The 21,768-nt window shown below is 37.4% G+C and overlaps 1 protein-coding gene and 1 pseudogene across 1 annotated transcript in view; both read left to right on the plus strand.

Moving 5' to 3' along the window:
* The window catches only part of ACBD5 (acyl-CoA binding domain containing 5), a 91,760-nt gene that overhangs the window by 50,460 nt on the left and 19,532 nt on the right, over positions 1 to 21,768 (plus strand). Inside the window, exons 8-9 of the mRNA XM_006871685.1 lie at positions 483 to 589; positions 10,775 to 11,042. Coding sequence (XP_006871747.1) covers positions 483 to 589; positions 10,775 to 11,042 — 375 coding nt within the window. The remainder of the gene's footprint in view (positions 1 to 482; positions 590 to 10,774; positions 11,043 to 21,768) is intronic.
* On the plus strand, positions 12,776 to 13,803 carry LOC102815022 (annotated as a pseudogene).

Here is a 21,768-nt window from a genome sequence, read left to right on the forward strand (position 1 = left end):
TCAGTAAAGAATCTAATTTCTTAATTTAACATCCAAACTTGCATACTTGCATCCCAAATTTAGGCTTCTTAGCTTTTCTCTTATATGAATATTAGGTTTTATAAGGCTTGACCTGGACAGTATCTTTCTATAATTCAATGATAAAATAGTTTGCCATCTTTTCAAAGAAAATTTACTAACTAAATTTAAAGTATTGGTAAATGTAAAAAAATCTAACTTTGTCTCCAGATATTGTAGAGTCTTGGTATGGCACTGTGAGTTAATGAGCTGGATGGCAAAGTTGGTTTGAACTGCAAGATCAATGGCTCAAGTTCACCAGGCACTCCTTGGAAACCCTATACAGGGTCACTATGAGTTGGTACCAACTCAACAGCACTTAACAACAGCAACAACATGACAATATTTTAGAGGTGATGAATTTTTAAAATGGAAAATGACATGTTATTTCTATTAGCATGTAATTATTTTAAAATTATATTTAGATATAAACGATGATCATGTTGAAGATGTTTCTGGATTTCAGCATTTGACCAGTGATTCAGACAGTGAAGTATACTGTGATTCTATGGAACAGTTTGGACTAGAAGAGGTAAAAATTACATTTTCTAATTGGTAAGTTTTCAAAGTGGTATATCAGAGTTTAATACACAGTTGTGTTAGTATTAGGTATACTTGCTGTTCATCACTTTGAAAACATACCTCTAAAATGTTCAGACATATGTATTTTAAGTTACTTTTTGTGAATTAAAAATATAAAATTCTAAAGAGTGGAAGAAATTTAAATGATATTCAAATATATTATAGCATAAGATATCTATGTTTATAAATATTCTAGGAGATGTAGGGTGGTGAGGAATATGATAAATTCTTTATGCTAGTCTCTGTGTTGGGAACTAAAGAAAACTGAATAATTTTCAAACAAATCTGTTCTTAACATTGACTTTAATACAGTATATTCAAAGTTTGAGTGGAAATAATTTTCAAGTCTTAATTAAGATTAGTAATACAAAATGCATGTTTCTTTTTTTCTCTTTTATAATTTTTTCTGATGAATGATTAGGGTAGGTTTGACATCTGTATTTATGCTGGTGTTTCTGCATTTCCCCCATGCTAACTCATGTGTTTAGGTATGTCTTCAAGAAATTCATTTCTCTTTTGCCTTCCTAGAAGAATCATTTGAACTTTTTTCCCCTTTTTTCTTACATTATTCAATTAAATCTTCCTCTTTGGTTTCTCAAATTTTAAAAACATATGAATAGAATATTTTTAAATCAAAACCAGACACAAATGAGTAGTGTAAATGGGAAGAATAATGATGATTTTTATCTGGTATATGATAGCTGAGAATGAGCTCCAGTAAATGACAAGTGATGAAAGCCCAGATTCCCTTTTGTTTTTTCTTTTAAAAAAGATCTGTTTAGAGAAGGTTGGTGAGGAAGGAGTAGGTAGGAATTAATTTCAGTCAATAACCTGGTTACTGAACTCCAGATTTGCTCCTATTTTCTCTATTAATCAATAATTGTTGTTGTTGTTAAGTGTCATCGAGTAAGTTCCGACCCATAGCACCCTGTATAGGGTTTCTGAGGAGCAACTGGTAATCTTGAACCACTGACCTTGCAGTTCAAATGGCTTTGCAGTCTGGCATATTAACCCACAGCGCCACAGCAGGACTCCAATCGATAATTAGTAGACCAAAAATCTTCATAAGGCTCTACCTCATCTGGCTCCTACTTAACTTTCTGGCCTCTTGGCCTACATACAAGTTCCTCATGAGCACAATTAAGTGTCCTGGAATTCTCATTCTCTGCAATGTGGTCCATAGCTTGTCATGATTCATACAGTCGAAAGCCTTTGAATATTCATCTTTCTGATGCTCTGTTTTCTGCCCAGATCCATTTGACATCAGCATTGATATCCCTTGTTCCACATCCTTGTCTGAATCCTACTTGAACCTCTGGCAGTTCCTTGTCAATGTACTGTCGTAGCCATTTTTAAATTATCTTTAGCAAAATTTTAATTGCATGTAATATTAACAATACTGTCTGGTGATTTCCACATTTCATTGGGTCACTTCTCTTTGGAATGGGCACAAATATGGATCTCTTCCAATCAGTTGTCCAGGTAGCTGTCTTCCAGGTTTCTTGGCATAGATGAGTGAGTGCCTCCAGTGCTGTATCAGTTAAAGAATTTCAATCTGTATTCCATCAATTCCCAGAACTTTGTTCTTTGCCAGTGCCTTCAGTGCACCTTGGACTTCTTCCTTCTTGGCTCATGATCACATGCTGCTTCTTGAAATGGTTGAACATTGATCATTTCTTTTTGGTACAGTAACTCTGTGTGTTCCTTCCATCTTTCTGCATCCTTCAATATTTTACCCATAGAATTTTTTTCTTCAGTTCTTTCAGTTTGAGAAATACTAGGTGTGTTCTTCCTTTCTGGTTTTCTAACTCCAAGTCTTTGCATATTTCATTATAATATTTGACTTTGCCTTCTTGTGTTGCCCTTTGAAGTTTCATTCAATTGGAGCCCACTAATTAAGTAATTTAGGTGTATCATTATGAAGGTGTGGATTAAATTTCTTAAATTTGATCTAATCTGTTCTACTTATCCATATGATATTCCCATTTTTGGCCTGTAGAAACGTGTTCAAGTTGGCTTTTTTTTTTTTTTAAGTTTTTATTGTGAATTGAGTGATAGTTTACATGGGAGAACATTGGTTATACACGCATCATTTCATTGCAATAATTACAATCCACTGCATGCATCATCATTCAACAGTATTTGCTTCCATTCCCTCTTATTTTCTGTTTGTTTTTTTGGGGGGTGTAGGGGGATGTACACCAAAACACTCAGGAATATATAATCATTTAAACAACCAAAGGGCACATTCTGCAAGCCTGCCTCTTGGCTGCCAACACACAGTCTTTCTCTTTCCATGAGTCTAGTCAAGCTGGCTCTTAAATTACAAATCCAGAAGCCTTTGAAAACTTGATTTCTCTCTGTGGCCTCTTTTAACACCATTCTTGTCTTTGCTTTTTGTTCGTCACTCACCTGGCCTTCTCTCTGTTCCTGTAATATGTTAGGTCCCTTTGTTTTCCCTCCTCTTGCCCCAGAATCTTAAATTGATTGTGTTTAGAACGAACCTTCTCCTCTTTCACTGAATTAATTCCTTGAACATTCTCTAGTCCTTTGCTTATCTAGAAGAAATATTTCCAGATTAGATATGTTGTTGTTAAGTGCCATCAAGTCGGTTGCAACTCATAGGGACTATGAGTAGAGTTTCCAAGGAGACAGCTGGTGGGTTTCAACTGCTGATCTTATGGTTTTCAGACCAGTGTTGATCCTACAGCGTCATACCAGGACTCCAGATTAGATATATTGTTGTTATATGCCATGGAGTTGGTTCCAACTCATAGTGACCCCGTTACAGAGTTTTCGAGGCTGTAAATCTTTACGGGAGCACAAAATCTCATCTTTCGTCCATGGAACAGCTGGGACCTCATAACCCTGAGGTTAGCAGCCTGGTTCATAACCACTATGCTACCAGATACTGCTCTACCTAATCACCACCATCACCAGGTCTAGGTTCAGACTTTTTTGTTAAGTATCATCAAGTGTCAAGTCAATTCTGACTCATAACAACCCTGCATAGGATTTCCAAGGTCAACATGTGTCTATGGAACATGGTCGAATTCAGCCCATGTCTTTATTGCTGTCTTTCCCCCCTGCCAGTCAAAAGTATACCAAGCTGGTCACCAGTGAGTTTAAAGCCTACTTGTATGTTCCCTTTGAGTTTCAGTCTTGGAAGGGGACTTATCCTGATGAGCTGACTTTTCTTGCCTTGTTGGCTCCAAACTTGAACAGCTTGCTTGTTCATGTAACAGCCAAACAAAATGTTTAATTGTGTTATCTGTACGGTTTCATCATCATCATTATTTCCATGTATTTATCATTGACCAACAAGTTCTTTCTTGCTGTATTACCTGTTCCTTAAGACTTTCTAGTATTACCTGTTCTAAGGAGCCTTTATTTATTTGTCTCTAAATATAAGCAGTCTTGAAACCTTGTTTCATTATCACTTGACCCAATTTTTAATCTAACCTCAATCTAACATAATGTTATGCCCCACTTCTTTATTTATGACAGGTGATCTATAATAAATCATCATTTAAAAACTTTATAAATATGGGATTTATTTTTTCTTAAGATGTCTGTAGTGCTTTTGTTGTTGTTGTTCTGTATTGCTTTTTAACCTGATTGCTATCCTTTCTTTCTATGGTTATGGGTAAAAGAACAGCATCCCTTGGTTTGCTGAATCTCTGAGATGACAGAGGACTTTGTTTTCAAAGACTTCATTGCATTCAACAAATACCATTCAAAAGAAAGTCATCCTTTTTTTTTTTTTTATCCGTAGTTTTTGCTTTTGTCCAGGTTAAATAAGTGGAGTACTTTAAAAATCCTTTTTCCATTTGTTGGTTTAAGAGATTGAGTAATTAGGAGTTTTTGCATTGTAGAAGGAGCCCTAGTGCCACAATGGTTAAGTACTCAGTTACTAACCCAAAGGTTGGCAGTTCTAATCCACCCAGAGGCTTTTCGGGAGAATGCTCTGGCCATCTGCTGCCAGAAAGATTACAGCCTGGAAAACCCTGTGGGGCCATTGTACTCTGCCATCAGGGATTGCTGTGAGTAGGAAGTAACTTGATGGCACACAACAACAGCATTGCTTTGTGAAAGCTAAAAATGAACCATGTTCTAGAATAACCACTTAATGGAAAAGATGATGATTTGGAAGTACACTTCTGAGTACTAATATAGATGTGGAGAAATAAAATGTTTTATATATGCAGTTAAGTAAAAAAATATTGCTATAAAAATTATGGAAACATTTATTAAGCAAAAATATCAAAATGTGAAGCTTTTGCTTCTTAAAGTCTCCTCCATCTAGGTCTCTACATTTCTGAAGGCAGTGTTTTCATCTCTCTCACCCTTCCCTGGAGAATTCTCTGGTCTTTGATTTGCACCTTGTCATGATGACACTTTTGGCCTCCTTGAGGGACTCAAATCATACTCCTTTTAAATGTTCTGAGTTTGGGGAACAAACAGTATTCTGAAGGGGTAAGATCAGGGCAAGGTTTCCCCACAAAATTCTCGTAGGAAAGTTCTTGTTACTCTTTAAGCATGAGCAGCTGCTTTGTCATGATGGGGGGAAAATTTTCCTCAGTTCAACTTTCCTGGCCTTTTTCTCACAAATGCAGTTTTCAGTTTTCTTTAAATTTCTTCATAATAAATTGCTGTGATTATCCTGTGTTCTTTGAGAAAATCTATCAACTCCTTTGGAATCCCAAAAAGCAGTTGCCATACCTTTTTGGGCTGACCTCTTTGCCTTGAATTTAACTGGTCCAGCAAATCCCCTTGGAAAACACTGTTTTGATTGGACCTTTTTTTAAAAAAAGGCTTTTGAAACGAGTCTATTTAAACTCACAGCCATCAAGTCAGTTCCGACTCATAGTGACTCAAGGTTTTCTTTACTGAAGCGGACAGCCTCATCTTTCTCTCACAAAGCAGATGGTGGGTTTAAACAGCTGACCTTTTGATTAGCAGGCAATGCTTAACGCACAGTGCCACTAGGAATCCTTTAATGAGACTGAGATAAATGTATTGCTGGGAAAACATATCTGCAGCCATCTACTGATCACTGAGGCATGTTTAAGCACATTATGTTTGGAATAAACCTGTGCAAGTATGAATTGGAACACTAGTAGCAATAATGGCTGATTTACTCTAGTATACTAGGGTCTTTCACAAATTTTGTCAAAAAATGAAATTGAAAGATAATGGGATTTTCCACAAACTTTTTGAAGCTCCCTTAGATATAGTGTTTTATATAGTGTTTTTATTACAACAAAATGTGCAAAGATCTGGAATCAGAAAAACAAAAAGGAAGAACACGCTCAGCATTTCTCAAGCTGGGGGAACTGAAGAAAAAAATTCAAGCCTCGACTCTCGTTATTGAAAGATTCTCTGGGCAAATTATTTAATGATGCCGAAAGCATCAAGAGAAGATGGAAGGAATACACAGAGTCACTGTACCAAAAGGAAATGGTTAATGTTCAACCATTTCAAGAGGTAGCATATGATCAAGGGCCAATAATACTGAAGGAAGAAGTCCAAGGTGCATTGGAGGAATTGGCAAAGAACAAGGCAGCAGGAATTGATGGAATAAAAATTGAAATCTTTCAAGAAATTGAGGTGGCACAGGAGGCACTCACTCATTGAGTGAAATTTGGAAGACAACTATCTGGCCAACTGATTGGAAGAGATCCATATTTGTGCCCATTCCAAAGAAAGGTGACCCAACGAAAAGTGGAAATCATCGGACAATCTCTTTGATATCCCATGCGAGTGAAGTTTTGCTAAAGGTAATACAGAGATGGCTACAATCATACATTGACAAGAAAACTTCCAGAGGTTCAAGCTGGATTCAGAAGAGGCTGTGGAACGAGAGATATCATTGCTGATGTCCAATGGATCTTGGCTGAAAGCAGAGAATATCAGAAAGATGTTTACCTGTGCTTTATTGACTACACAAAGGCTTTCGATTGTGTGGATCATGACAAGCTATGGACAACATTGCTAAGTATGTTAAAACTCTTAATTGTGCTCATAAAGAATCTGTACCTGGACCCAGAAGCAGTTGTTTGAACAGAACATGGGAGCACTGAATGGTTTAAAATAAAAAAAGGTATGTGACAAGGTTGTATTCTTTCACCATACTTATTCAACCTATATGCTGAGCAAATAATCTGAGAAGCTGGGTTCTATGAAGAAAAACGTGGCATCAGGATTGGAAGAAGACTCATTAACAATCTGCAATATGCAGATGATACAACCTTGCTTGCTGAAAGTGAAGAGGACTTAAAATACTTACTGATGAAGATCAAAGAGCACAGCCTGCAGTATGGATTACATCTCAATGTCAAGAAAACAAAATTCCTCACCACTGGACCAATAAGCAACATTGTTATCAACGGAGAAAAGATTGAAGTTGTCAACGACTTCATTCTTCTTGGATCAAGTATCAACACTCACGAAAGCAGCAGTCAAGAAATCAAACGATGTATTGCGTTAGGCAAATCTGCTACACGAGACCTTTTTAAGTGTTGAAGAGCAAAGATGTCAGCTTGAGGACTAAGGTGCGCCTGACCCAAGCCATGGCATTTTCAATAACCTCATATGCATGTGAAAGCTGGACAGTGAATAAGGAAGACCATAGAAGAATTGACGCTTTTGAGTTATGATGTTGGAGGAGAATATTGAAGGTGCCATAGGCTGCCAAAAGAACCAATAGATCCATTTTGGAAGAAGTGCAGCCAGAGTGCTTTTTGGAGGCCAAGATTGCCAAACTTTGTGTCTCATACTTTGGACATATTGTCAGGAGGGACCAGTCACGAGAAGAATATCATGTTTGGTAAGGTGGAGAGTCAGAGAAAAAGAGGAAGACCCCAACAAGATGGATTGGCCAAGTGGCAGCATCGATGGACTCCAGTGGCAATAGTAGTGAGGTTGGCCCAGGATCGGGCAGTGTTTCGTTCTGCTGTGCATAAGGTTGCTATGGGTTGGTACCAACTTGATGGCAACTAACAATAACAATATATAGTGTGTTAGGTACCTATAACATCTATATTATTTTATTGACCTTGAGACCCGTATGTTGCTTCTGGTATCATTTCAAACCAGCATATATATCAATACAGATTGCTGGGTTGATATTATGCCAGGTGACTGAGATTTTCAAGATAAAGGATGAGACAAAAATTTAGTTTTTTCCTTTTTTTCCCCCTTACATATCTTTCTTACCTATTAGCAGTATTCTTTAAACTTTAATGTGCTTAAGAATCACTTGAGTACTCTGTAGTAACATAGATTCCTTTGCTGTAATCCCAGAGTTTCCGATTTAGTAGGTCTGGAGTTGTTAAGTGTTGTTGAGTCAGTTCCAACTCATACCGACCCTGTATAGGATTTCTGAGGAGCAACTGGTGAATGTGAACCGCCAACCTTGTGGTTCAAACCTGTGTTTTGGTTCAATGCTTATCCTACGGTGCCACACCAGGACTCTAGGTCTGGGGTTGTTGTCGTTGCTAAATGTCATCGAGTCGGTTCTGACCCACAGTGACCCTGTTTAGGGTATCCAAGGAGCAACTGGTGAGCTTGCAGTTCAAGTAGACTTTGCAGTCCTGCATGTTAACCCACAGCGTCCCACCAGAACTCCCAGGTCTGGGGTATGATCTATGAATTTGCATTATTAACAAGTTGTCTATTGACACTGATGTTCCTCATCTGCTGGCCACTCTTTGAGTAGCACCTACCTAAACCATAAGAAACTAAAATTCTATCAGAATTTATGGTGTGGGCTACCTCCTGATAGTAGTCCCATTTTGCCCTTTATTAGCTCTCTACTCTAACTGACTCTTAACTTACTGACTATAAGCTGTACCCATCCAGCCATTGCTACTTTTCTTCCTATCTCAGTGTGAGATATACGGGCTTCTTCCCATCTAAGGCCAGTTTCTCTACCTTTGCTCTGTATCATATTTCCTCTCACCTGTTATGGATTTTCATGTTTTATATTCTCAAGATCTATTCCCAACTATTTTCTCCTGGTTCTTCTCAACCTATAAACATGTTCATATCACTTCTGTCCTTTCAAGAATATATTTTCTAAATCTTGTGGTATCTTCTAACTACTGTTTTATCTTCTTTGTTCGCTTCATGGCCAGCCTTCTTGTTTGAATTGATTCACTCCAGTCACCCCTCTGCTGTACATGTCACCAGGCCCTTGCTAATTTGATTGGATGCTTTGCATTTTTCTATCTCACTTGACTTCTTTACATCACTAAATAATATTTCCTTTTCCTCCATTGTTGCTGTTAAATGCCGTTGAGTCGGTTCCAACCCATGGCGACCCTGTCTAGGGTTTCCAAGGAGCAGCTGGTGAGGTTGAACCACCAATCTTGCTGTTCAAATTGACATTACAGTCCAGCGCATTAACCCACAGTGCCACACCAGGACTCCTTTCTTCCGTTACACCATCCTTTTAAGGGTTTCTTCTTCACCTCTTGGGCCCTTTGTAAGCTTCTTTGTGAGTTTCTCTTGTTCTCTAGCCCCTTAAATTTCGCATATAACTTTAGTTACCCTCCCTTGTTTTTGTTTTTCTTTGAAGTTTTTATTGTGAATTGAGTGAAAGTTTACAGGACAGATCATCAGTTTTTACATTCAACCAATCATATACTTTGTTTCATTACAATGGTTATAATCCCCTCCATGTACCATCAGTTAACAGTGTTTCTATTTTAGCTCCTTTAAAAAAAAAAAACAAAAAAAAAACACTCAGGCATATATAATTTTAACCACCAAAGGGCACATTCTGCAAGTCTGCCTCCTGGCTGCCAGCTCTCAGTCCTTCTCTTCCCATGAATCTAGAGTCCTCAGCCGCTCCCCCCTCTTCATGACCCCATCTCTGCCTCCATCTCTGGTGTCGCTGCTTCTCTGGATAAGGTCCCACATTCCGCTTGTGCTTTTCTCCCTTGATGGTCCTAGGGTCCTCTGTTTCTGGACTATAAATTTAACTACTCCCCTGTTTTTGTTACAAAATTTCTACCTTTACAATTGACCCTCACTTGTTTTTAATCATTGCACATGCTGATGACTCTTAATGTGATATCAACAAACTGTATCTCTTTTCTATATTCTAACTGCCCTAGTAACCTCTGTTTTTACTTATCTGTAAATATACCATTGTTTCTTTGTGTTCCCCTGAAATCTCTCTTCCATATTTATTATCTTGGTGAGTATCACACAACCACCTAGCCCAGAAACCTGGAGTGTTTTCTTTCTTTTATTCCCCACATTCAGTTTTCAAGTCCTTTTGCCTTTATAATCCCAGTTGTCCTCAAATTGATCTTTCCCTTTATTTCTCTCCTACTTTATTGATACATGCTGTCATTTTTTTCTACATCTTTGATTTAGCTTACACTCTTTTGTTCTCATGTCTGAGTTCGTATCATTTCTTCAGGGAAGTCTATCCTGATTAAGCCCCAACTAATCCCAGGATAAAAGGAGCCCTGGTGGTGCAGTGGATTGTGCACTAGCTGCTAAGTACAGCTTGGTGGTTCAAATCCACCAAACGCTCCTTAGGAGAAAGATGAGGTTGTCTGCTCCTGTACAGATTTATAGACTCAGGAACCCTAAGGAGCAGTTCTACTCTGTCTTAGTGTCTCTGAGATTTGACTCAGTGACACTGGGTTTCGGTTTTTGAGTTTCACCCCAGTATGGGTTAGATATCTCTCCTGTGAGCTCCTATAGCACCCTTTCACATCTTTTTTATAACACTTGTCAAACTACTTTGTAATAATTTTACTTCCCTGACTCCCTTACTAAGACTGTAAGGTTCTTGCAGACCTGGATTTTATCTTTACTCATAGTACTCCTAGGGTGTTAGCATAGTAACTAGGATAGGAGTGGCATTTCAGTGTTTCTTGGATGTATGATTAACTCACTAAAAAAAATTTATTATCAAACATTTTAATTTTTTACACATGGATATATCATTCTTAGCCCCCTTCTTCCTGGATATGGAGAAAGTTTCTAGAAGAAAAAAAAAACACCTATAATAACATAGAAACCATTGTTAGAAAAACAATATTTCTTCTATTAATATGAAAACATTGTGTTTATTTTAATAGCTGTTAACTAAGTTTTTGTTATTAATTTGTAGTCTTCAGACAACTTTTCTTCAAGCAATAGACCATTTCGATATTACTTGAGTGGTGATTCCAGTCAGCCTTTGCAACATTCTGGTTTTCCTGAAGATGTTCAAGTCATTCCTGTAAACGGCAGCACTGGGCATGTGCAGGTGGTAGCAGTCGAAGGGAAAGGTGAAGTGAAGCATGGAGGAGAAGATGGCAGAAGCAATAGTGGAGCGCCACACCAGGAGAAGCGGAGTGGAGAAAATGAGGAGTTGTCTAATGTCAGAAGAGGGAGAGGTGGGTATTACTTTTTATTGTCGTTCTCTCTGGCTGTCTTGGGAAGTGAATTGGTGATGTGGTATTCTGATAGGGAAGCCCTAGGACTATCAGTTTGAAAAGGGAATGTTAGAAATGACCTTATATGACACTTGACAGTTTTTCTTCGTGTCTAGTTTCCACCTTTGATTCCATAGGGCATAGTAGTATGTTCTCTAAAGCCACAGAGGAAAATATTTCTAGTCCTTCATCTTTTATACAGTTTTTAAGGTTATCAAATTAGTGTTCTGTCATTCCCTTGACCAATCTCTTACTAATTGTTCCAACTGTGTTATATTTTTTACCCTTTTGTAAGTCAAATTTTGAATTCTTTATCTCTTTTGCATTTTTCCACTTAGGTCAAAAGATACCATTTAAAATGGACAAATTCAGTAGTAGAGATATAAGAACATTTGAAAATAGAAAAGTCAACAGTAATAATAAAAAATAGATCAGGTAATAGGATAGAGAGAATTATATGCAAAAATAAATGAAATATATTATTGTAGACTTATCTCAGTAGGGAATGAATAGATACTATCTACAAAGGAGAGGGAGCCCTGGTATGTAGCGTTGTAGGATAAACACTGGACTGCTAATCACAAAGTCAGCCATCCAAACCCACCAGCTACTCCTTGGAAACCCTATTATAAGTTCACTGTTAATCAAAACTGACTCGAGGGCACTTAACAATAACAGCAAACAAAATACTATTATAGGAAGTTAATGATTTTGAAATAACCATTTCAATAAAATACAGACTCCTAATTTATACATGGATGACACATTTTTAAAAAAAAAAGCTTTGAAAATAAACCACATAGTGAAATATGTTTTAACTCATAAAACAGAAAATATAACATAAAAGATATATGTGAAATATATTTCTGATAGCAATAAAAGTAAGCAAAAAATACTTATTTAATGTAAAAAAGTGTTCATATTAGTTTACAAAGCATTTTATGCAGTCTTGAAGACACACACACTCGTATATGACTTTAGAAAGAAGAAAAATGGAAAGACAGATAAAGGTATGTCAGGTAAAAAAAATATATATTTTTGCTGTAAGAATCAGCCTTTATTTTTTTCTTTTCATTTAGCAGTGTATTCTTTTTTTTTTTTCCTTAATGTTTTATTGTGAATTGAGTGAAGGTTTATAGACATCAGCTTTACAGTCAACAAATCATATACTTTGTTTCATCTTAATGATTAAATCCCCTCCCTGCCACAACAGTTATCCCACTTCCTCCCTGTGGTTCCCCATTTACGTCTTATATTTCATAAATGAACAAAGCAAAAACATTTGATGCATACATACAAAACAAAACAAAATATATATTCATTTACATGTCCAAAGGGCACATTCTGCAAGCCAGCCTCATGCCTCCCAGTACACAGCCTTACTCATTCAATGGGCCTAGAATCTGCATCTGCTCTGACTCCCCATGCCACCACATCTGCTACTGTCTCTGCTGTTGATGCTTTTCGAGGTAAGGATATCACTCCCCCATTCATGCTCTTCCTTCTTGATGGTCCTGGATTGTCTGTTGCTTAAATGAAAGATTAATTGCTCCCCTCTTTTAGTTACACATCTTTTACAATTGCAGTTGTAACAATGACAATCAGTTCTGCTAACAATTTCTCACAATTGAATCATAAAACCCTATCATCAGAGGAGCAGTGGCACCAGGCTTCTCCCCGGGGGAGGCCCAAGCATGGTTGACTGTATCATGGAGTATGACTATGATGCTATACATGATGATGAATTAACTATCTGAGTTGGAGAAATAATCAAGAATGAAAAAAAACTACAGGAGGAAGCATGGCTGGAAGGGGAGCTAAATGGGAGAAGAAGAATGTTTCCTCACAATTTTGTTAAAGGAAATTAAGAGAGAGACAGAATCCAAGGATGACAATTTACCCATCAAACGCGAAAGGCATGGGAATGTGGCAAGTCGTGTACAACGAATAAGCACCTATGAACTTCCAGCTGGAGGAATTCAGCCACATCCACAAACAAAAAACATTAAAAAGACCAAGAATCATCATCAGTGTCAAGTTTTCTTTGAGTACATTCTACAAAATGAGGATGAGCTGTAGCTGAAAGTGGGAGGTATTATTGATATTAATGAAGAGGTTGAAGAAGGCTGGTGGAGCAGAACTCTGAATAACAAGTTGGGACTGTTTCCCTCAGATTTTGTGAAAGAATTAGAGGTAACAGATAATGTCAATACTCATGAAACCCAGGATGATTCAGAAATAGTTTTGACTGGGCCTACTTCACCCTTACCCTCCCTGGGGAATGGGAGTGAAACTTTGCTTGGACCAATTGCACAGCCAAAGAAAATTTGAGGAATTGGATTTGGAGATATTTTTAAAGAAGGCTCGTAAAACTAAGGACAAGAACATCCAGTGATGAAACAGAAGATAAGAAAATGGAAAAGCCTGTTTCTCATACAATCAGTAGGATCCAAAACTCAGAGTGCCGAGGTAACAAAAACAGACTCTAAAGGCAAAAATAAAGTGAGTGAATAGTGCAGAACATTATTTGCCTATGAGGGTGCTAATGAAGATGAACTTAGTTTTAAAGAAGGAGAACTAATCCATTTGATAAGTAAGGAGACTGGAGAAGCTGGCTGGTGGTAAAGAAGTTAATGGTAAAGATGGAATATTTCCAGACAATTTTGCTGTTCAGATAAATGAACAAGATAAGGACTTTCCAGTAAGCTTCTGTCAAAGATGATAATACTTAAAAAAAAAAAAAAACACTTTTACCAATATTTTTCCCCCAAAATACAGATTTTTTTTGCATTGTAACTGAACAATTTTTAAGAGGGGGTTCAAGATGTGTATATTCAAATCAAAATTATTTAAAAGGATAGTAAAACAAGACAAAGGTTCAGTTTTGCAATTTATCTCTGCTTTATTTATTTCTGTCTGACATCAGGAGAAAGATTTAGCAATCTAGTTCTGTAAAGATTATAGCTAAGAAAACCTTATGGTACAGTTCTACTTTGTCACATGGAGTTGCAGTGGGTCAAAATAGACTTGATGGCACCTAACAATATCCTCCTCCCCCACAAAACAAAACAAAACAAAAAATAGACTTTTTTTTTTGCATTGTTATCGAACAGTTTTTTTGAGAGCAATCCAGATTTATATGTTTAAATATTACAAATTGGGCTGCAAACCTTAAGGTCAGCGGTTCGAAACTACCAGCTGCTCCGCGGGAGAAAGATGAGGCTTTCTACTCCCGTAAAGATTTACACCCTCAGAAACCCTGTACAGGGTCGCTATGGGTCGGAACCGACTCGATGGCACATAACAACAACAACAACATTATTTAAAACAACAACAAGAACCCTATCATCATCATCTCCAACCCCTTTCATCAGACTCATTTGGAAAAGAGGAAAACTATTCAGTGGGTAATTCTACCTTACCTACCGCATTCTGAAACTAAGCACATCCATGAATATAGCCCCAATTTTTGATAGCCATTGTTGCAAGGTTGGTTTGAACCACCAGCTGCTCCTTGGAAACCCTGTATAGGGTTGCTGTGACTCGGGAACAACTCGATGGCACTTAACAACTACATTAACCCAGTATGCTGAGAAGACAAGCATATTCCTTGATACAAATCTTCTATTCTGGTTGGAATTTTAGCTGTTTGCATCTATACTCAAAAGTCCAGTTCATCAAATTGTAGCAATTTATACTTGCTCACAATGTCAAACATCTTTATCTTCATCTGGTCGAGTTCTGGTCAGCTCATCCGTAGCCATCCAAGCTAGGTCATATGGGTACCAGCTGCAAGTTTGGGATTTCACACATACCTTCCTGAGCAGGCGGGGAAAAAAAATTAAAGTAAGGTTTAAATCTTGATATCAGGTAAGATTGATTTCAGAGCAAGAAAAATTAAGACAAAGTTGCCTATAATGTCAAACTATGCAGTAAAGAATGTAAAAATTGTGATTATCTTCACAGAAAATAACATAATGTTGATAACATCCAAAACTTACAAGAGCTATTAGGAGAAAAAGAGAAAGTTTTGTTAATTATTGGGAGATATAAATATACTTCTCTTGGTCTATATCAGAGTATAAGGACAAAAAAGAAGGATAACAGGGACCTTCGCAACATAATTGATTCAGCAGATCACATTCGTTTATCAAATTATGTATCATAAAAAGATCAAAGAGGGCAGAATTCTTCCTGGAAGGGTTTGAGAGATGGCAACACCACCTTCAGAAATGTACACATCTAGATGTCAGGTATGTTGAGAAACAATAGCTTCACATTTTGATCTTTTTTTTGTTTGTGTATATGCTGAAGTGTAGCAACAATTGTGAGGTTGGTGGAGGACTGGGAAGTGTTTTATTCTGTTGTACAAACCGTCACTATGATTTGGTACCAACTCGATGGCATATAACAACAACAACATGCTGGAAAACAAGTTTCAGTCTCTTCTGATATCCATTTTGGTCTTTTCTTTCTTTTCCATCTTTTTAATGACCTTTTGCTTTCTTCTTATATGATATTCTTGATACCTTCCCACAACTCTTCTGGTCTTATCAGCTCTGTTGTGATGGTCTTTATATTCAGGTGGTATATATTAAAGATCATATTTTGGCTGTCATGGACTTGTTTTAATTTTCTTCAGTTTCAGCCTAAATTTGCATATGAACAATTGATGGTGTGTTTTACAGATGGCTTCTACCCTTGTTTTGACTGATGATATTGCATATCTCCACTGTCTCTTCCTACAGATGTAGTCAGTTTGATTCCTGTGTATTCCATCTGGTGAGGTCCATGTGTAAAGTTGCCTTTTATGTTGTTGAAAAATGGTATTTGTAATGAATAAATCATTGGTCTTGCAAAAAAAAAAAAAGACTATACCAGTGGAAGATGATAAATCTAGGTTCTAATTTATTGTTGTCGCTGTTATACTTATGCCACTAAGGCAAGAACCTTGGACTGTATTTTTCATTTATTATCACTGTTTTCTCCCCCTTATTTGTCTCCTACATTTAGTCCAGCAGTTAATTTAATTCCAAACTGTTTTCCTTTGTGTTTTGATAGTCAGTTAAGATTTTCTTTTTTCACAGACTGCATAAACCTCTAAGTTTGTACGACTGTTTTTGTTGTTTCAATACTGTAATTCATTGCCAAAGTGATTAGGATAATCTTTGGTTTTTTAAAGACATAATCCTACTCAATTATATATAGCACCTTTTCCTAATTGTAAAGCTTACACATCTCAGCTTCTTGTGAAAATTAATTCCTATATGTCTTTTCCTCTCCCTGACGTAACAACAACAACTTCCCTGACTTTATTGCCCTCATTTTTCATCATGCCCCTTTTTTAGCTTTGGTCTCAAATAAGCAAAAGAAATCTTTCCTTTCCCCATGTCTGGTGTACTTACTCTGTTTTTCTATATGCTTTTCCTATCACTTGGTACTGTCTGTTGCCTTTCTTTGTTAATGTTTGACTATCTTGCCTTCAAAATTTAACCCAAAAAAAAAAAAAAAAAACCCCACCAAAGTAGTTTTAGGAAGTCTTTTCTGATCATTTGTATTTAATTTTCCATAAAGGGGCTCTATATTACTTTAATGCACTTGGGCTTTTTTATTGCTCTTTTACTGTTAGGACTTTCATGTATTCTTTAGAAAGTATATTTTCAATAAGTATTGACAGCAAATTATAAAGCAGTAAGCAAAAAGCAGATGTAGGGAAAGATAGTCAAATATATGAATGAAATTAATGAATAATTAAATGACTAAAGAAAAGGAAAAAATATCAAGTTAAGGGGTAAATATCCTTGAAACTAAGTCTGGAGTTCATCATCAGGCCACAAGTCTTGCAAAGTATTGACAGAGAAAAAGGAGAATTTGAAACAAACTAAAAGATCAGTCATGGGACAAGATGGTGGAGTAGGCAGACATGCTAAGCAGACCCTCTGCAACAAGGACATGGAGATGTCATGGATTGAACTGGGCTCTCTCAAAATATGTGTCAGCTTGGCTGAACCATGGTTCTCAGTTATTTGGTAATCCCCTATGATGTGATCTGATGGGCTAAACCAATAAACCAGCGTAGTAATTGTTACCTTTGCTCCCATTGCTGTTACCACTGTGTCAATCCATCTCACTGGAGGTCTTCCTCTTTCTCACTTACCCTCCACTTTATCAAGCATGATGTCCTACTCCAGAGACTTAACCCTCTTGAGAGATGAAATCTTGCAATCCTGGATTTTAAGAAACAAACACAAATCTGTTTGTTCATGGTACTTTTAATATTCTTCTCCAGCACCATAGTTCAAATGCATCAATTCTTGTATGGTCTTCCTTATTCACTGGCTAATTTTCACATGCATTGGAGGTGATTGAGGAACCCATGGCTTGGATCAGGTGCACCATAGTCCTCAAACTGATACCTTTGCTCTTGAACTCTTTAAAGACGTCTTGTGCAGCATTTTGATTTCTTGATTGCTGCTTCTATGAGTGTTGATTTTGGATTCAAAGAAAATGTGATATTTCTGCTATAGCAGCACTAGGCAACTTAAACAGGAGGTCAAGTGAGACTACTACGAATTGTGATCCTGAAAACAAGAGCTTCAGAGGAAAGGAGAGAGATGTGGATTGAGTGCCAACTGAGAGAAGAAGCTAAGCAGGAGTGGTGGCAAAAGAAGAGACAGCTGGGTGGACTGTCGTCCTGTTTGGCACAATGTAGCTATCTTGAGCTTTTCTGGGCAACTGTTGTTTGACGCAGGAGTACTGGTGTGGCGCTGTGGGTTAATGCGCCAGACTGCAAAGCCATTTGAACTGCAAGGTTGGCAGTTCAAGTTCACCAGCTGCTTTTCGGAAACCCTATGCAGGGTCGCTATGGGTTGTAACCGACTCGTTGGCACTTAACAACAAATCGATTGACACAATGGTGTGGAGACACAGAATATGTTCTGGAGGTTGGCAGCAAGGAGAGTAGAGTTCTCGGTTGGTCCCACCACCTTCCCAGTGGCTAGCTAAGGAGTCAGAAATATCAGTTTGTAACAATAACTAAAAAAAAAAAGCTCACGAAGTGAAAAGAAGGCAACCCTTCAGGTTTGGAACCAAACTCATACCTATGACACCATTTTTCAGCCAATCAATAGATAGGTATATAGGGGATACAGCGACACTAGTGAGGTATATATTCGAGCTCAGAAGGACAATAATTACATTAGGGCAAAATTCAGAAGGGTAGACAAAGAAGGAGGAATAGAATCAAGAAACACAGGGAGGAAGTGGGATAAATTATGGTACATTAAGTAGATTACAATGCTAGAGATGAAATGAAGTGTGCAATTTGTTGAATATAAAACTGATGATCTGCTCTGTAAACCTTCACTCAAAATAAAAAGTTGGGGGGAAAAAAGGGGCATAATGTAGTTACAGAGCTTCCAAATAAAGAGGTGATCAAGTAGATTTTAATAAATAAATAAATAGAAATAAACCTACCATAACCCTAAAACTGGACCAAGCCCTACCTGTTCTAGCATAACTCCTACCTCTACCCCTAACTCTGGTCCTAATAACACTAAATGAAGTGCTAAACCTAGTCTAGAAGTACCCATGGCCCTAATGCTAACTCCTTGCTCCAATCCCTCCACAAAAAGAAAATAAAAGATCAATTTTGATATACCTTGGAAATATTGCAGGTTTGGTTCTAGACTATCACACATAAAAAAAAGTGGGTATTTCAATAAGGTGAATCACATGAGTTTTTTTGGCTTCCCAGTGTATATAAAAGTTATGTTTATACTATACTGAAGTCTATTAAGTATGCAATATTATTATGAAAACGTTTGAGAATTACCAAAACATACTCAGCAACATGAAGTGCGCACACACTGTTAGAAAAATGGAGCCAATCAACTTTTTTAACACAGGATTGCCATGAACCTTCACTTTGTGATAAATGCAGTATCTGTGAAGCACAATGAAGTGAGGTAAGCCTGTATACAGGAAGTTCTACTCCATCCTCTGTAAAAAGTAATGAGGACAAAGGGAAATCAATAGCAATCTGCTACAGCTTTGTGTGAAGCAGACAGAGCAAATTCGACTCAAGCCGAAAGATTCAGTGTCCTCCTAGAAGTCTTTTGGATAAACAACTATAATAACTCCACGTTTTGCTATTGTTTTCTCCTCTATTGTGTTTGTGTGGAAGACTGGAGAATGAGGAATAATTTGAAACAAACAAATGATTCTTAAAGACTTGAAGAGAGAAAATAAATGGTAGTTTATTATTGTTAAGTACAAGGAGTTCTGGTAGCGTAGTGGTTACGAATCGGGCTGCGAACCGCCAGATCAGCAGTTCGAAACTACCAGCTGTTCCGCGGGAGAAAGATGAGGCTTTCTGCTCCCGTAACAATTTACAGACTCAGAAACCCTGTACAGGGTCGCTATGAGTCGGAACCGACTCCATGGCACATAACAACAACAACAACCATCAAGTCAGTTTTCAGTTTTCCAAGAGCAGCTGGTAGGTTTGAACTTCTGACCTTGTGGCTCACAGTCCAATGCTGATCCTGTAGCACTACACCAGGAGTATGGGAGATTGGGTAACCTGATCTCAGGGTCTGACTCCCTGAACTTCATACGCCAAGCCCTTTACGTCTGCTGTAGACATGCAGAATGTTTACAACCAAAGCTAGAAGAAATTGTGTTTTGTTTTGTTTTTTCATACTTGAACTTCCCCTCTGACCAGGAGGGAAATGGGGATGTCAAGAGAAAATAATTGTCTCTGATTACCAAAGATACTTTGGCTTCTAAGGTGGAAGAAAGATCTGTAAAACATGGCCACTTATGTTTGAACATACACACTATTGGCCAGCGGAAGAACCGAAATGCAGGACATTTAACAGAATTACCAAAAAGATAATAAGAAAACATTTCTCTTTTACTTTAACCTTCTAGTCTAGTCAGAAGAAGAGCCTGATGTAGAAGCAGGATGCTTGAATACCACTCATTTTATGTAGATTTATAGAGTTGTTTCTGTCACAGATGAACTAACAAAAACAGACCAGGGAACTATGTAGAAAAAAAGTAAAGATGGGGAAGGAACATAGTGTGAAAACAAAAGATGAATAATCTGTTTTGGTAGAACACATATCCCAGAAGATAGAACTCTCTAGATGACTAATACTTCATTCAAAGAAAAAGATTATGAACTCTTTCAAATAAGAGCTCAAAGCAAAGATGATATGGCCTGAAAAAAAATTTAACTTTTGTGTTGTGGTTTCAGTAACATTTTTGAAACAAATTCGTTTTCTCTTCAATAATTCATACACATTTTATTTAGTGACGTTGATTACAATGCTCACAATGTAAAAGCATTCTCCTTTCTTCCTTTTTACTGTTTCCATTTTTCCTTCTCTGTGATTCATTCTGCCATCTGAGTTTTAGCCCAGGGCAAATGCTGCCCTTTTGATCTCATGTGGTTCTAAGGAATGAGTACCAGGATCCCTGGTGTTATAGTTCACCCTATAGGCCTGACTCATTCTTTGATGGAAAGTTGAGCAATGGGGGTGAGTTCAGTTCCAGACCAGACCAGTAAACCTGTTTTTGTGTGTGTGTGTGTGTGTGGGTTTTTTTTTGTTTTTTTTTTTTTATGATTTTGAGTTTTGTTACACATTTTCTGTCACTCCATCCAGAACCTCCAATTAGGATCCCTTTCAGATCTGTCAGCACCATCTAGTTCTGGTCTTAGGGTTGCAGAGAGTGGGGTTCAAATAGCCCATTAATCCTTTGGACTAATTGTTTCTGTGCATCTTTTATTTTCTTCACTCTTTTTGGCTCTGGATGCAGAGAAAGACCAAGAGTTACACAAGCTTTTAAGACTCCAGTTGCTACTCACCAAAGTAGGATGTAGAACATTGTCTCTGTGGACTTTGGTTGGCAATGTCTAAGAAGTTTTTAACACTTTGACCCGTGTGCTCCACCACATTCGTAGGTGTGTTTGCAGCTAAAGTAAATACCTATGGATGAAGGTTCCAGTCTCTTTACACCCTTGCCAACCCTTGTTCAGTTTTTGTTGTTTTTAAATGGAAATTAAGGCTTTTAATGCTGGGGTAAAATGGTATCTATTAAGACTGGATTGGAGTGATATAGCATTGTTGTTTGATTTGCATCTCAAATGCTAATGATCAAACACTTAATGATCATGAGCATTTCTTCTTGGGTTTGTTGGCCACCTGAATATCTTCTTTGGTGAAGTGTCTATTCATGTCCTCTACTTATGGTGAATAGACACTTCACCAAAAAAGTGTCAACAAACCCAAGAAGAAATGCTCATGATCATTAAGTGTTTGATCATTAACATTTGAGATGCAAATCAAAAAAACAATGATACTTTCATGTCCTCTACTTATTATTATTATTTTTTTGGACTCCTGGTATGGTGCTATAGGGTCAGCAGTGGACTTCAAACTATAAGATCGGCAGTTCAAACCCACCAACTGCTCCTTGGAAACCCTATACAGGGTTGCTATGAGTCAGAATCAACTCGATGGCACTTAACAACAACAACCTATTTTAAATTGATTTATTTGTGTTTCATTGTTGATGTGTTGACATTGTTTATAAACTTTAGCCATTATTCCCTTGTCTGATATGTCATTGCCAGAAAAAAACTTCCCAGTCTGTACATTCTGTTTTTTATTCTTTTGGT

Source organism: Chrysochloris asiatica, unplaced genomic scaffold (assembly GCF_000296735.1).
Source record: "Chrysochloris asiatica unplaced genomic scaffold, ChrAsi1.0 scaffold00172, whole genome shotgun sequence".
In the NCBI taxonomy this organism is placed as follows: domain Eukaryota; kingdom Metazoa; phylum Chordata; class Mammalia; order Afrosoricida; family Chrysochloridae; genus Chrysochloris; species Chrysochloris asiatica.